The sequence below is a fragment of the Sarcophilus harrisii genome, chromosome 3, assembly GCF_902635505.1.
Source record: "Sarcophilus harrisii chromosome 3, mSarHar1.11, whole genome shotgun sequence".
Taxonomy (NCBI): Eukaryota; Metazoa; Chordata; class Mammalia; order Dasyuromorphia; family Dasyuridae; genus Sarcophilus; species Sarcophilus harrisii.
In genome coordinates this window covers 240,603,660-240,620,367 of record NC_045428.1, presented here as the reverse complement: position 1 = coordinate 240,620,367, position 16,708 = coordinate 240,603,660, and the positions used below count along the sequence as shown (strand labels likewise).

The 16,708-nt window shown below is 33.9% G+C and overlaps 1 protein-coding gene across 6 annotated transcripts in view; it reads right to left on the bottom strand.

Annotated features, from left to right (window-relative positions):
• Positions 1-175: 175 nt before the first annotated feature.
• SCAF4 (SR-related CTD associated factor 4) overlaps positions 176-16,708 on the bottom strand; it is a 99,073-nt gene continuing 82,540 nt past the window's right edge. For 4 of the 6 annotated variants that reach the window (XM_031959292.1, XM_031959291.1, XM_031959295.1 and 1 more), the window contains 4 exons: positions 16,302-16,464; positions 15,313-15,399; positions 14,983-15,156; positions 176-2,553 (listed from right to left, as the gene is read on the bottom strand). In XM_031959292.1, the coding sequence (XP_031815152.1) occupies positions 1,697-2,553; positions 14,983-15,156; positions 15,313-15,399; positions 16,302-16,464 (1,281 nt within the window). In that variant the 3' untranslated portion in view covers positions 176-1,696. The remainder of the gene's footprint in view (positions 2,554-14,982; positions 15,157-15,312; positions 15,400-16,301; positions 16,465-16,708) is intronic. The other 2 variants (XM_031959294.1, XM_031959293.1) reach the window with 1 other exon arrangement.

Below are 16,708 nucleotides of genomic sequence, written 5' to 3'. Positions count from 1 at the left end.
GTACAAGTTGCAACTCTTCACTGATCTCTACTAATAATAGCCCAACACTAGATAGGGTACTCATTGCACCATTTGAGAGACTCTTTTGTGTCATATGGTAGAACTTCCCTTGTAAAAAAATTAAGTAAATTCTGAATAATAAAAACTGGAATAATGGCTGTTTTTCAAGCTATGATTTCAGTCTTTCATACAAATATCCTTCAGGTGACTCAATGGCTCCAACATGAATGAAATAACAGTAAAGACAAATTTTTGAACACATGGAATTTTAAATTCACAGCTATGTAAACAGGATTTTCTCCTTTATTCTGCAAATGCAGGAACATAAAAATGCCCTCCACCCCCCACCCTTGCCCCTTCAAATGCCCTGCTGCAAAAAGCAGCATTAAAAAAATTACTCAAGTAACAAAGCAGCTGCCTCTTCATTTAGGGGAAAGATGGGGAGAAGAGAAATTAACGGTATTACATCAAAGCCAAGATAGGTGGTTGTTTCTTTTTTTAAAAGCACAAGATTAATACAATTTTTATGAGCACAGTGTTTGGTTTTGTGTAACACGGAATACCTTTTCTGTAGGGTATTGGATGAATGCTCTTGTACCCTAATCTTGATTTGCTTTTTGGCTTCGGCTATTTTTTCATCTCCTGTATAGATAATTTAAACTCCATTAATTTGTTACAGAAATGCAGCAAGACTACCTCTGTCTAGTAAGGAAGTGCACAAAATAAGTGAGGAAATAAAAGCTTAACTTATGCAGAACAGGTAGCATCTTAAAATTCTCAGTATTAAAGAAAAATATTTTGGGCTGGAGTTTTCAGTCTTGATTTCTTTTCCAAACCCCACCCTCTCAACCACCTAAAAAACAAAACAAAACAATGCATTTGTGGGTTAAAAGAAAAAAACAGCCTAATTTCCCAAATGGGCATATTATCCGGTAATAATTTGAATATATCAAATTGTTTTTTTCCTAAGGGTCCAATTGTGTCAGTAAAGAAATTTGTCTTTCTACAAATTAATTAGGGCAATACCACAGAACCAATGAGAAAAATAAAACCTTGATTGAATCACAAACACTAACAATTAGCTCTCCAAATAACATTTTAAAACCACTAACTTTTTTTTTACCTTATATGGTCAAGTAGATTAAAATGCATCTAAAAATCAACTATTACAAATAAAAACCTGCTCCTGTGAATTCAACTACACAAAGATGTATTTTTTCCAACAAATATAAACAATTTAAACTGTCTAATTTAGACTTCAGTACAGCATTAACAGCTCAAACTTTAAGATGCTGAACATTTCTTTTCCGCTTCAGTGCAGTGTAGGAAGAATAGCACACATTAAAGTTTGTTACGAAAATAGAGTTTATTAAAAACATCCCTATTGTTTGAGGAGCTTTCACTGTTACCTTTTCTTAAATTAAAAAAAAAAAATAGAAAGCACTTCTAATTACGATTTGTAAACTTTTTAAAGTCAAAACTTTTAAAAAGTTACAGCAAAAGGGTAATATTTTATTCATATTTTTGTCATTTTGTGGCTATTTTAAATAGAAGGGAAGCAATCAAATTGCTTATAATTCCCCACCAACTACTGAGGGGTTGTGATATAGCAGAAGCAAATATAATACAGCATCTGTCTGTACACCTCAAGCTCTATGCTCAAATGTCACTGTCACATTTTGACAAATTCCAGTCTCTAGCGAGAAGCCTCTACTCCTGAGGCAGATTCCTTTTCAGGTTCATCAACAGATGAAGTAGCCTCTGATGGTAACTCTTCAGTAGGATTTATAACTGTTGACTCCCCTTTATCAAGTTCTGAAATAGTGTCTGCATTTCCCACTTGGCCACTAGAAGGTTCAATGGTTTTATCACCACCTGACCTATCTGTTACCTCAGGTTTTTCCTTCCCTCGATTTTCTTCCTTATCTCTACGAGAATCTCTCTCTCTAGAATCCCTGTCTCGATGTCCACCGGATCGTCTCCTTTCTTCCAAGTCTCTGTGCCTGTCTCGTTCAGGGGTTCTTCTCCCCCATTCTCTCCTTTCACGATTACTATTATCTCTGTCATCAATACGGTTACCATAGCGTTCCCGATCATTTTCTACCCGATTTCCAAAAGACCTCCTCCCAAATCTTTCTTGGTCTCTACCTGAATTGAACTGCTGCCTATTTTCATTTCTAAATTGTTGCTGCTGTTGTGGTTGCTGCTGTGGTTGCTGTTGCCTTCCATCTCGGTCTTCAGCTCCACCAGGGCCTGGGCCTGGACCTCCAAGTCCTGGCATTCCACCAGGCCTAACAAAAGGGCCATGGGGTGGAAAGGGGCCTTTCATTCCATGAGGTGGTGGCATTCCAAAGCCTCCTGGGCCTGGAGGTGGTCCTCTGTGCATCATATGAGGCGGCATAGGGCGAGGTGGCATCAAAGGGAATCGTTGCAAATGAGGTGGAGGCATTCCAGGAGGGCGTTGCAGGGGTATTAAGCCAGGCCGAGCACCCAGAAGACCAGTAGATGGCGCTTGTAACCCAATTACAGGACCAGGGGCAACTCCTTGAGTGCCTAAAAAGAAACAAGAAAACAATTTAACAAATAAAACACTTCAAAATAATAAAGAAAGGACTATTTCATTATTATCACTCTCCCTGTAAAGTGTCAAAGTTTGAAAATCTTAAGTACACAATGCAGATTTTATACAACAGTGATGGACACAGCAAACTAAAAAGGGAACTTTATGAGATAGCAACTTATGTGTCCCTTAATAAGGCAGGTCTTGGTGGAACTTGAGTGGTAGTGGCTTTTTTCCCCCAGTCAGTTTGAGAGGCATTTTAATTTAACATTGTGGCAATTGCCACATCAATAGATTTCAATTCAGCTTGACTGGTTAGAAAATTGTGATCCTAAACCAAGAAAATTCAATGTTGCACATGTGATGTTGGAAAATTCACTGTTTTTGGTTAAATTCTATATTCTCTCCCCCCTTCCCAAATTAAAATGCCAATTAATGGCTGTTATCTCATGTGTCACTGAAACATTCATTTCAAATAAATAAAAGCACACAAAAGGGTGAAAATTAAGATTTATTTTTCCCAAAGTGCACTGTCAAAAGTCATAAATGTTGCTAAGCCAAAGTGATTTCAGTTCTTCATCTTCTGTTCTTCCAAAAGTGTTATGAACTGGCAAAGCAACACTTTTTAACTTAACCACCACTATGGAGAAGAGGTTCTTGTTTGGTTAGCAGTTATCCCAATTCAATACAAAGCAAATTAATAAGCAAGCAACTAAACAAATGACAAAGACTAACTCATTTCAAGACAAGTAACCTTAATGTAAATTGCCCAACTCATGACCCATAAGTGAAACAGTACTCTTGAAATTGCTTAAAAAAATGATCAAGGTTCATTCAACTTGGTCCTCTTTCAAAACAGAAAATAAAAGATTACAAATAGCATGGAGAGCATGGAGAGGTTCAACACTAGAAAGCTCATCAGTCACCCCAAAATGCTGATTGCATCATAGTATATAGAAGAACAAGTAACTGGTGTTTAAGTATTTAATAAAAAGGTTTGTGTTCATATGAAATACCCAAAAAAAGTTAGTTCACCACCAAATGAATTTTAACCAAGTCAATTCATATATATATTATTTCCTCTTCCCTCTATGATAATTTTATGCTAGCAAGGAACATAAAAGTTTTAAAGTTTGAGCCCAAGTTTCATAACACAATGGTGAGGTTTATTTCATCTTTCTATAAAATCAAGACAATGGATAATCTTCCTTTTCATTTTAAAACTTGCAGAAGTACTTAAAACTGTCAACACTGAAATTAGAAATTTTTTGGCACTGGCTTAAGTGTTGTTTCTGCATTTATGCTATATAATCTTTTATATTAAATTGTAAGAGCTTATCTTAACAGATTTTTCTGTAGTCTGTAAGCATCAAATGTAAATGCATCATGACATGTAATTTACTATAGGCCAGTTCTTCCTGTCAATCTTATTTATTCAGTATATATTTGAAAAATGGAGGGGAGAGGGGAAAGTGGATTTCGAAAGGAAAATAATAAACTCAAACCCAGTTCAACCAAAATGTTTAAGGCAATTTACATACTCAATTCTCATGGTAAATTGGTGGAGAAAAGACAATATGCATTTTGTTTGTCAATGTGGTCAGAAAAGATCGAAAAGGGAACAAATAGGTACTTGGATAGAATTGCCCTTTAAAAAGATTACATACATTTTACAAAGTGATTTCTTAAATTTTACAAATAAGCAAATTTAGGCTTGTAAATTGAAATGCTTTGATGATAGCCATACAGCTAGCATGTGTATTCATATTTAAGGTGTGTTACATATAAACAATATATGCTTGATTGTTCTCATTAATCACAAGCATTATTACCTCATGTGTAGATTATGAAATGTCATCATCTAACTCTAATATTTCATAATTTTCTCATAAGAGAATCTACCCACGTGCTGCCAGAGGTCTTCTTTTATGTATTTTTAACTATTACCAGTGCTTATTTTCATGTTATGTGATATGTCCAACTCAACAATATCACTACTCCCAAGAAGACAGAGAGGACAGAGGTTCTCTTCACTTTGCAGACAATGAAATGGAGGCTTCGAAAAAATTAATTAGCTCACCCAGGGATCTTTTGAGCAACTTTTTGACCCTTGTTTTCAATTGTGCTAAAAAAACACACAAAATAGAGAAAGCTGAAGTTTCATTTTACAGAACTCTGAAAATGTTTTGATATAATAAATTATTAGTGATTAAGACTATATAATATAAAGACCCCTATGAATTAGAAGCAGGCCTGTTTGAACTAGAGATGATTTATTCACTTCTATTTTGATCCACAGGCCAAATTTCTTTTATAAAATCTGAGCAAGAATTATCTCTAAATTTATGAAGAGTACCCTGACTGGCAGATTTTTTTCCCAATTATTTTCTATAGATTTCATATATATAATTAACTGAGGGGTACAGAGAAAATATGCTGTTGTACTTGGATATAATATATATATATGCATATATTTATACATACATATATATAAATATAAATTATTATAAAACTATTTGCACAAATCTACAAAACAAAACTCAAAAGAAAATGAAGTTCTCCAATAAGGCGTTATCTGTGAATATACATATATGAATATAGAGAAAATCACTTAAAAATTCAACTAGATCTCTTTTCAGGAATTCTCTGATTACTTTCAATGAGATGTAGATTACTTTTCAATGAGAAAATGGATGCTTTTAAAAAGATATTTGTTATGATGATGAATGTTCTGCAAAGGTTTTAAGGAGGGGAGGGAGAGAATGGGGAGGAGAGAAAAGGAGTCCTTCAGATGCTTTTGCCACTGTGCTGATTGCATTATGGAATATAGAAGAACAATAAATAACTCTGGCATTTAAGTATTTAATGAAAAGATTTGTATTCATATGAAATACCAAAAACACATCTTGATTTTGAATAGGTAACTATGAGAAGTATATGTATAAATGTCTGTCATTTAAATTAAAACTATAACAAATTACATTTTCCTATATAATAGAAATGAGCATTCCCTTTTTATAACAAAGGTTTTATTACTCACTTAAAAAATTGTCCTATTCTCAAAAAGTTATCAAACTGTGCATACCCTTTGATCCAGCAGTGTTACTACTGGGCTTATAGCCCAAAGAAATCTTAAAGAAAGGAAAGGGACCTGTATGTGCAAGAATGTTTGTGGCAGGTCTCTTTGTAGTGGCCAGAAACTGGAAACTGAGTGGATGCCCATCAGTTGGAGAATGGCTGAATAAACTGTGGTATATGAATATTATGGAATATTATTGTTCGGTAAGAAATGACTAGCAGGATGATTTCAGAAAGGCCTGGAGAGACTTACATGAACTGATGCTGAGTGAAATGAGGACAAGGAGATCATTATATACCTTCAACAACAATACTATATGATGATCAATTCTGATGGACGTGACCCTCTTCAACAATGAAATGAACCAAATCAATTCCAATAGAGCAGTAATGAACTGAACCAGCTACATCCAGGGAAAGAACTCTGGAATATGATCATGAACCATTACATAGAAATCCCAATCCCTCTATTTTTGTCCACCTGAATTTTTGATTTCCTTCACAGGCTAATAGTACACTATTTCAAAGTCTGATTCTTTCTGTACAGCAAAATAATTGTTAAGACATGTATACTTATATTGTATTTAATTAAAACCTTAACATATTTAACATGTATTGGTCAACCTGCCACCTGGGGGAGGGAATGAGGGGAAGAAGGGGAAAAAGTGGAACAAAAGGTTTAGCAATAGTCAATGCTATAAAATTACCCATGCATATAACTTATAAATAAAAAGCTATTTTAAAAAATCATCCTATTTCAGACTCAAGTTGGGAAAAAAAGGCAAAATCGTTGTTTGCCAATATGGTCAGAGAGAGAAAAAGTGAGACAAATACGTATATGGATAATAGAACTGGTTTTAAATAGATTACGTACATTTTACAAAGTGATTTCTTACATTTTACAAATAAGCAAACTCGGGCTTATAAATGTGAAATGCTCTGTTGATAGCCACACAGCTAGTTTTTAACTGTTCAAGCCTAGACTCTAATTCTTACTCAAGTCAAAAATTTCTTATTATACTATATGCTTTGTAATCATGTGGTATGAAATCAATCATTAAAGGAAAAAAAAAAACAATATCAACAGTTCTTTCAAATTTTGGGAAGAGTGGTCAATCATGAATCTTTTGGTATAGGGAACTGCCTGTAATTAAACTCCCCTTTACTAATAATGATCAAAAATTGTTCTGAAACTTGGAAAACATTTGGGAACACTCATTGTAAGGTCAAGTGGCATATGCCTAGGTCATGCCTGTCAAAAGTAGTACTTGAACTTGAGTCTGACTTAAAGTCAACCTTCTCTATCCACTATTACTAGGCTGTCTTCAAATGTTTTAGTATTTTGGGTTTGGATAAAAACACAGCAGATTTGTGTATCAATTCAATACTGACTCTGATAAATGAAGTTTCTCACATGGGTCTCCGAATAGGTTTTTTTTTCCAAGCTGTTGTTTACTTGCTCGATAATACTTATTTTCTCGTCTCCAACATGCATATCCTTCCAAAGTTGCACTGCCATTAATTGTGCCTGTGGACAAGTTTTGTGAACAAGACTACCACCTGAACCTTGCCCTCTTTTACTATTTTTTTTTTTCTCAAGTCATGTTTCCAGCTTAGATTAAAAGCATCAATTACCCTGAACATAATTAACATCCACCATGTTTGCAAGGTAGATAGAGGATAATTTAAGAAAATAAACTTTTACTAGACTTCTAGTCAAAGTTGAATAATCATCCAAAATGTGATTAGTCTTCTAAACGATATCTTCAGGAGCAAGGACAGATCATTTTAATCTAATGTAAATAACTTTCAAAGAAAAAAAGTCCCGAAGCTGAGTAAAATTGGGAAATTTTAAGGACGATGGCATTAACACACAAATTCACGGACAAGAAATAAGTAGAAGATGAGGCCTTAACTCAAAACTATATGATGGATATAAAAGTTGATGAGACAAATGCAAAGAGAAGGTATTGGTGTCTTCTACAATAAATATGCTCAGGTATAATGGAAGGTTACTAATAAGTACAGTCTTGATGGAAATGAGTTTAGAAAGATAGCAGCACTATGACAGAAGTTCATTATAAAATATTAAACAAAGTTTCTGATCTTTTTTTTTTCTAGTTTGTAAAAAATTATTTTTCTGAGTAAATTATTTCTTTATCACCTTAAAACTAGCCAATATGTATAACAACATGTGCAATGTCTCTTATGCCTTTCTGAGGGTTATGAACCTATTCTTCAAAAATCAAGTTATCTGGAAAGCCATGAAGCTGAACAAACTCCTTCCATTGCAAATTCATAATGCAAATCTCAGGTCCTTACTGCTACTTAATAATCTTTTCTATTACTAATTATCTGGATCATACCCCAAAGCTACTGTTCCAAACTATTATTACTTTTTTCTTAATGGTTCTAATCATACCAACACAATCCCACCCCCACCCCACCCCCACCCACCCCCCGGGCCACTGTTCCAAATTAAATTGGAAGTGAGATTTTTTGTCATGAAAAATTTAAACACTTAACAGATGGTCAAATAAGTCATGTTATCTCCTTCTGTAACACAATCAGGAAGGGAGAATATCCTGGATACTTAGGCATTCAGCCATTTACTTGTCTCAAGATAAGGTATGGATTAGCCTAAGATCTTCTTGGCTACTCCCAACATAATTATGTCCTATGGTTCAAAATTAGGCAAAATGAAAAATTCTTATGCGCAACCTTATTAAGTCAGAAAAATAAGTTAACTCCTTAAAAGGATGGATATACCCAGCCTTTAAAAAAAGGCTAAGAACTTTAGGCCAAGTTACTTGCTTTAATTGTTATTCAAATGGATAAAAGTTTTGTGGCCCTCATAAGGTTAGCTTTGACCACCCCAAGCTATGTAGCTAATAAGCTATAGAAACTTAGGGATAGAGACCACATAGGTCAGGCTACATAGGTCAATGAACTAAGAAGGAAAAAAGATTAAATCGCAGAGAGATGGGAATTTACTTACAGAAGAGAACAGAAAATGATACAAACAGAACAAGTTGTTTTTTGTTTTGTTTTACTATCATGTTAAATGAATAGTACCCATGGTTGATAATAGTCAAAAAATAAATTGGATAATAGGTGAAAAAATATATATTTCCACATTTATCATGCTGCACAAGAAAAATTAGACTAAAAGGGGGGGGGGGGAACAACACAAGAAAGAAGGCAACAAAAAGGTGAAAATTCTATACTTCAAATCCACATTCCGTCTCCATAGTTCTTTCTCTGGATAGAATTGGCATTTTTCATCACAGTTTAATGGAATGGCCTTCAATCACCACACTGTTGAGAAGAGCCAAGTCCATCACAGTTGATCATCACATAATCTTGTTACTGTGTACAATGTTCTCTTGGTTCTGCTTATTTCACTAACATTTATTTAGTCTTTTCTTTGGGGTTTGCAAAGAATTTTGTGTATATCATGTGATCTTCATGATTATCCTCCTCATATTACCAATAAGCAAACAGAGTGAGTCACACTACTACTAAGGCAAAATTTAAATTTAAAAGGTCCTCCTGACTGCAAGTCAAGCACCTTATCTACTTTACTACCTAAAGAACTAACTACAATGTAGTTAAGAAGATGAGAAACTTGCCCAACAATATCTGGAATGTGGGGTGCATACAAAGGGATACTTTTGTGATAGGTAATAAGAAGAAAAGCCTTTCCAAAAAATACATAAAGCTTGTTCCAAATCAAATGCAAATTTGATTTGAATATTATGACCCACTTGAGCCAGATCAAGCTGAACTTAGACTAAATGCAATCAAAATAATATATATAAAGAGAGGCAACCTGATACAGATCGACAATTTTGGAGACCTGGATTTTACAGCTCTACTACCAACTTTGAAGTGTTTGTTTTCCCCCTATGAAACAAGTCATTTTATAACCTCTTTGGACCTCAAATTTTCCCCATCATTAAAATGAAAAAATTGGGTTAGATTAACTCTAAGGTCTCCAGCAACTATAAAGATTTAAGGGAATTAAACTAACTAAACCAAATTTATGTACATAGGAAGCAGCAAAGTCTGCTTCCTTTGGTTATTCTAGCCTGTCTTTTTGCTACTCCTCATTTAGTCCATCTGTAACATAAAAGAGCAAGATGAATATGCCTACCAGTTCTAAAAGTATGGATACAGATGGATAAAATTTATGACACACTCATGTCATACTTTAGATGTAACTTCATGCCACAAATGGAAATACAAATAGATTAAGTTATGGGATTAATTATAAAATTTGTTTTTTTCAATATTTACCATTTATTAATATATTAAATATATTTAATTTATTAATATATTAATATAATTATTACATTATATTAATATATACTTGTCAAACAAGTCAAACAACACTGTAGATACTTTAATACTTCACAGATGCGCTGGGGTAGAAAAACTTGTAAGCCCAAATATGAAGGTATCAAAAGAGTGTCAAAATCCACCTTTAGCTAAATATTCATAATAAATGAACAAACAAAAATGAAATAAAGTAGTTAATTCAGCATCTCTAGAACATAGCAACAACACAAGGCTAAGTGAAACAAACTTGTCTGCACAAATCAATCCCTCTTCTGGAAAACAAGTAGTTCCTTGTAACTAATACTGATTCAATTTAATTGCCCAGGCATTATGGATACAGATATGAAAAACAATGCTCTCTTCAAGGAGACTTCCAGTTGCCTAATAGGGGAATTAGACATATATAAAATAAGTATGATACAAAGCAGCATGTGGTAGGGATAAAGAAAGACTCAAAAAACTCTTAGAAAAATTGAGAAAAGGAGAGTCTTTTCAACTAGGAAGATTAGTTATTATTTTATGAATGATGTGGTTAATCTTAAAGGAAGAACAGAATCTGAAAAGGGAAATACAGGGTCGGCATATATTGAGACATAAAAAATTCACAGTATCCAGTATGTAGCAATTTAAACAAATACTTATTGATTTTATGATGGGACTTAATTAAAAGTATAATAATAACAATGGACAGTATATAAAGTTCATTTTTGTTGGACCATGGAGGTTATGAAAGATAATAGTTTTGGGTCATATATTTAAAGTTAAATGGCAGGCAATCAACAAGCATTTATTACGCTACAAGAGGTAACTAGGCGAGACATCAGGGATACAAAGCAAGAAAAAGAAAGTCTCTACTCTCAAGAAACCTATTATTCTAATGGGGAAAGATAAGACAGTAAACAAAGACCAGGGAGAATTTAGGGGAAAGAGAGGCCAGAATCAATGCATAAGTCCATCAAGTCAGAAGCAGTTAGGAGGGAAGAAAGGTTAAACATTCTGGACCTCTCCCCAAAACGGAGGGTCCAGGAGAATACAAAGAGCAATTCAAAGCTAAGAAGCTTATAAAGATGGATGGATCTTACATGTTGAGGTAAGTTGTTTGTATTTAATCCTGTAGACCAGTGATTCTTAACAATCTGTAAACTTGCTCTTAAAAAAAAAAAAAAATCAACCACTGTATTTCAATAACTGATTTTCTTTATAATCCTATAGGTATTCACATACTATGTATTCAAAACCACTAATTTAAGGAGGAATTGATAAAGCTCCATCAGACTATCAAAGGGGTCATAACAGAAAGTTACAAACCCCTGTAATACTATCTATTAAGGAATGAATTGTGGATTATCAGCAAATCCTAAAATAGTATTAAATCATTACTATTACAATTTCATATTTATATAACATTTTTACAATTTTAAAAAATAATTCAAATAAACAAAGCACTATCTGCACAAGTCCCATGCATGTGATATAGGTTCTCAAAGGTTAAGTCTGGATAGAGTGGGCTTTGGGACGGTATTACCAAGATATATATATATATGGGTCTACTTAATTGGATATAGGTAAGGACTGTCTCATCTGCACCGTTAACCTAATTCAGATAGACTTGGGTATAAGATGACGAACTTTTTAGTCATACCAATTTTTGAAGACCACATAAGTTATACAAAGGATGATTTGAAGAAAGTGAGGCTCACAGAGTTTAAATTATTTCCTTATGTCACAATGCTTAACAGGGTGCATATTATTGCAGTAAACTTAAAAACATTACATTGAGTTCCAGCACAGCATTTCAAGAACACTTCTCTCCTTACCACCACTGGGTTGTAGGAACAGAGACTGATCTAATATCAAATCATTGGTGGTGACTTCATGTGATAAGACAAAAGCTCCATCCAGGATGGCAAAGAGAATGAGTTTGTTAGGAGAAAAGGAATAGTTGGCAAGGATTGATTCCAGAGGATGTCTGCAGTCTGATGTGAAGAGAAGTCCTGGCTGTTTCCTACTTCAATGCTACTACCTACTGCTTTTGAGCATGATTTCTTTCCTCCTTGGTCCATAAAGTAAAAATTAGTCTCGCAAAAGTTTCTTTTTTATTTATCTCTGAAGCAATCCTTTTGATATTTCCTAAGAATTTTTAGTTCTAAGAGCAAATGAAATATACATTCTTCTTTATATGGCCTCATCTCTTCTTTTTTCTTAGTTCCTATTTGGACAAACTGTAGATATTAATGAGTCGAGATAGAAAAACATTTGAAGTTTAGGTTCATTTATATTTCAGAAAAAAAGCATAGTAAGCTGGGTTTATTCTTATTACTCTTACTATTCAAGTTTAGTAGTCCAAAAAAAAAAAAGGGAGGAAATCATAAGTAATAGTAAGGGAAAAGAATCAATCAATCAAGAAGTATTTATTAAGTGGTTACAATATACTATTAGATACTATACTAAGCACTGGGGATATGATATAAAGCAAAACAATTCTTCCTCACAATTCTAGCAGGAGAGCCAAATACATATAAAATCAATACAATATTCATGCAAAGTTTATTACTAAACATAGAGGGGACAATAGCAATTGAGGTGATGAGGAAGGTTTTGGAAAGATGATGGTATCTGAGCTGAATCTTTAAGGAAAAGAGGGATTCTGAGGCACAAATGAGAGAGCACATTTCATGAATGTAAGATGGAAGGCAGAACAAAAGAAATAGGAGATGAAAGGTCCCATGTGAAGATCAATTTCTCTGGATCACAAAAGTGCAAGAAGAGGAGTAACATCCAATGAGATGAGACAGATAAGAGTTGAGCCAGGTGGTATAAAGTTTTGGGGCATTTATTTGGACTTCTGAGAAAAGAGCTTTAAAAATTCTTTTGTTCTCCCATTTCAAACAATCAATGAAAGTTGGCTACATTTTTATGTAAAATTACTTTAATCAGTTGATAACCTTTCATATGACCATCTTACTTTTTAAAAATTAGTAACTTGCTTAAACAGGTTAGGTTGGAATTATTTTAAAGTTGAATGCCATCTTTTTCTCTTTTATTCTTTAGCTTTCAATAGAAAGCTAAGTTTTCTTTCTTTTCTTTTTTTTTTAAAGTTTTCTTCCATAGGAAGCCACTGGAGGTCCTTGTTGAATACAGAAATCACATGGTCAGATATGCATTTAAGGAAAAGTTCTCTGGCAGAAGCTTATTCGCTTATTAGATGAGATGAGGTAAGAGGTTAACGATTAAAACATTAATGATTAACAAAACTTTTGGTAACTGGTTAAATACAAATGGATGGGAGAAGTCACATATAATGCCAAAGTTACAAGTATAGGAAGCTTTAAGGATGATAAGTGTCTTTTAAGACATCTCTGGAAAATTCACTTTAAAATGCATGTTGGGCAAATGATGATATGAGACTAATGTAGGGAGAAATACACTGAAGCTAGAATTACAGATTTGGGAATTATATGCTTGGATATGGTTGAAATCCAAAGGAAAAGATTAGGTAACCAAGAGAGAGTAAAAAGAAAAAGGGCCTACCACACAAAACTTGAGGAATACCTCACCTGAGGTGTTTTTTATGTAAGAAGCCTGCAAAGGAAATATTAGTTAAGGAGAAACATTCCTTAGAAGGGAGTTGTGTCATGAAAATCAAGATAGGGTTGTCAACAGTGTTAAATACAGATTGTGAAGGATGATGACTGAGAAAGATTATCAGATATGGCAACAGATTTCAATGGCAACTTTCGAAAAAAGTTTCTGTTGAACAAAAAAATCAGAAATGAAAGTACAAAGGATTAAGAAGAGAAAGGAAACAGGTAGAGTATGTATGAACTTTTTCAAGGAGTTTGACCAAGAAGTGGAGAAGAGATTTGGGACAATAGTTTAAGGAGTCCTGGAGCCACTGAACTACCTGGCCAGGATCAGGCTCAGACTTGGGTAAGTAGTAGGTATTCCACTTAAGTACCTATATTCCCTTAAGCAATGAGATTTCAAGAGTCCATTAGTAACTAAAAATATCAAATAAAAAATATTGTTAAAACACACAGGAAGCTGTTTAGATTCATACAATAGATTTAGATGCTAAATCACAGGGTCAAAAATAGAACACAATTGCATATTTTTATTGTTTACAGTCTTTGCCATTAAAAAAAGTTATTTGTCTAATTTAGGAGCTTTCTTTTAAAATTTTTGCAGGCTATTATAATATAAAAACATTTACCATTAATTTTTCACTATAAATCAGTGAACCATTATTAGATTTGTACTATCTCCAAGGCACTGCATTCAACCCTGGAGATACAATTGGATAGATAAAATAATTGCTATCAAGGGGCTTATATTTTAGAGAAACACTTCTAAGTATGTACAAAACAAATGAGAGGTATTTTTGAGTGGCAGAGTGAAGAGAAACACAAGCGGCTGAGGGAAACAGGAAAGAATTTTTATAGTTCCATTTGAGCTGAAGTGATGAATGAGATAAAGAGCATTCTGGACATGGAAACAGGAAATGGAATGTCATATGTAAGGAATGCAAGAAGGCCAATTTGGCCAGATCTGAGAGTAAAGTAGAATAATATACAACAAATGTGAAAAGATAGGTTGGCTCTAGATTATAAAGAATTTTAAATGTCCAACAGAAAAGTTTTATATGACATTACAAATAGAGATGTATATGGAGAACCACATTTAGAAATATCACTTTGGAAATAGTGCAGACGATGGATCTGAAAGAAGAGATAACTGAGTCAGGTATGATTTGAATCACTGTGAATAGAGCTAAGATGATTTAGTTTGAAATATCTATAGTATTTACTTGAGACAAAATTTTTTTTTGATCTTTTGAAAAAGGTCAGTACTTTTTTTTCCTCTCCTTTTAAATTAAGGCAGGTTAACTATATTACGAATATATGAGAAAGTATTCAGTGAAGTATTAACCATTAGTAAATTATAGCTATATAAAGGTTCTTTGAAAAATCCAAATGGAGAAACATTTTTAAAAATTAACTCACCAAGAAGTGAAACAGGCTGAGTAACAGGAGGTGCAGCAGGTGGAACAGCAGACCCATACATTTTCACACTGTCACCAGATTCGGCATTTCCTCTAGCCCCAGAAACCACTGTTGGAATGGGATTTCCAATAGATAAGTCTTTTGTAGTGTCTTCATTTATACCAGCGATAGTAGCTAAGGAATATAATCATATCAACATGTAAAGCTGAATAACTGATTCCCCTCCTTATTTGAAAAAATACCTTGACTTCCTATATGCCCTCTGTTGTCTCTTTCACTCTCTCCCTCTCTCATTCACTCACACACAAAATAAAGGAAAAAAATGCTTACAATTTGGGATGGTTATTGGTGGAGTGTGGGGAGGAGGAATAGACACTGGTGGTGTTATGGGAGGTGGGGGTCCAGGAGGAAGAAAACCTAGAAAAAAGAACAATTATCACAATTTGTACTTTGTAGTAAAATTACAGAAACTATCCTGCATTGAGTCTAAATTCCTATAGAAAAGAGATCTATCAAAGCTGTTTCTATATGTAGATGACGCTATACTTACTGCATAAAATCTTAGACTGCAATAGTTTCTTTCTCTTTAAGGGGGGAAAATACATATTTATTCAAGGGAGATTTAACCTAACAATCTGAATAGGTAAAATAAAATCAATGAAAAAGGTGTATTGTTATACCACACAATTGAACAGCTGGCCCTTTGAGTTGGCCTATTAGCAGTTATTTTGGCCAGCCATGGCAGATAGACAATGAACTAGGCCCAGAATTGAAGAATAAACGTTATGGGCTACATTGAATTTTGGAATCATAAAACAATTTCAACAATCCCAATCTGTTACTGGAAATTAAAATCCTTCACCCCATGGAAGCAATATAACTATAAATGCAATACAACTATGAATGCAATACAATTCCAAAAGTATCAAAATAGTAATGTAGATTATGAGGGAGAAATGAATAACAACTGGCCCAATTATGCTGTAGTATATTACCAAAACCACCAGAAATAGTGTGAGAGATATCAGGAAAATTGATAACTTAAAAAAAAAAAAAAAAAGAAAAGAAAGAATCAGAGTAGAGAAATGGATACTCCCAAGTTCTACAATATGCTGAATAATCCAGAATTGGGTAATTCTTTATTATATTGGGTTGATCTTTAGGGGTACAAAGAAATATAGCTGACTGGGAATCCTATTCTAATGCTTTGTCCATGATATTACTGACTCCTTAACAATATGCCTATCACCCCCAACCGAGTACCACTAAGTTCTAGGTTTTAAGTTAACAATATATATTTTTAAATGAGTAAGCAATACCTGGTGGTAAATGCATTGGGTTGAATCCTGGGCGTAAAAACGGTGGAGGAGGAGGGGGAGGAACTCCATGACCAAAACCAGGTGGAGGAATTCCTAAAGGTGGTGTGAAAGTAGGTGGCTGGAGTGTACCAACTACAGGAGGGCCTGGCTGATGTGGTGGGACCTAAAAGGGAGACAAGAGGAAAATTTTGTACATATAGCAGGTCTATCACATGCAATACATGTAAATGTATGTACAAATATGTAATAATGTAATGTAAATAAGACAATTCCATACTATTAAAAAGAGTTGGCATTTCCAATTTACAGCATCAGATTCAACCTACTTTGTATAGAAGCTAAGAGCTGGTATTTAAAAATAAGTCCATTTCTTCTCATTTTCATCTATTTTGCATGGAAAAGTGCAA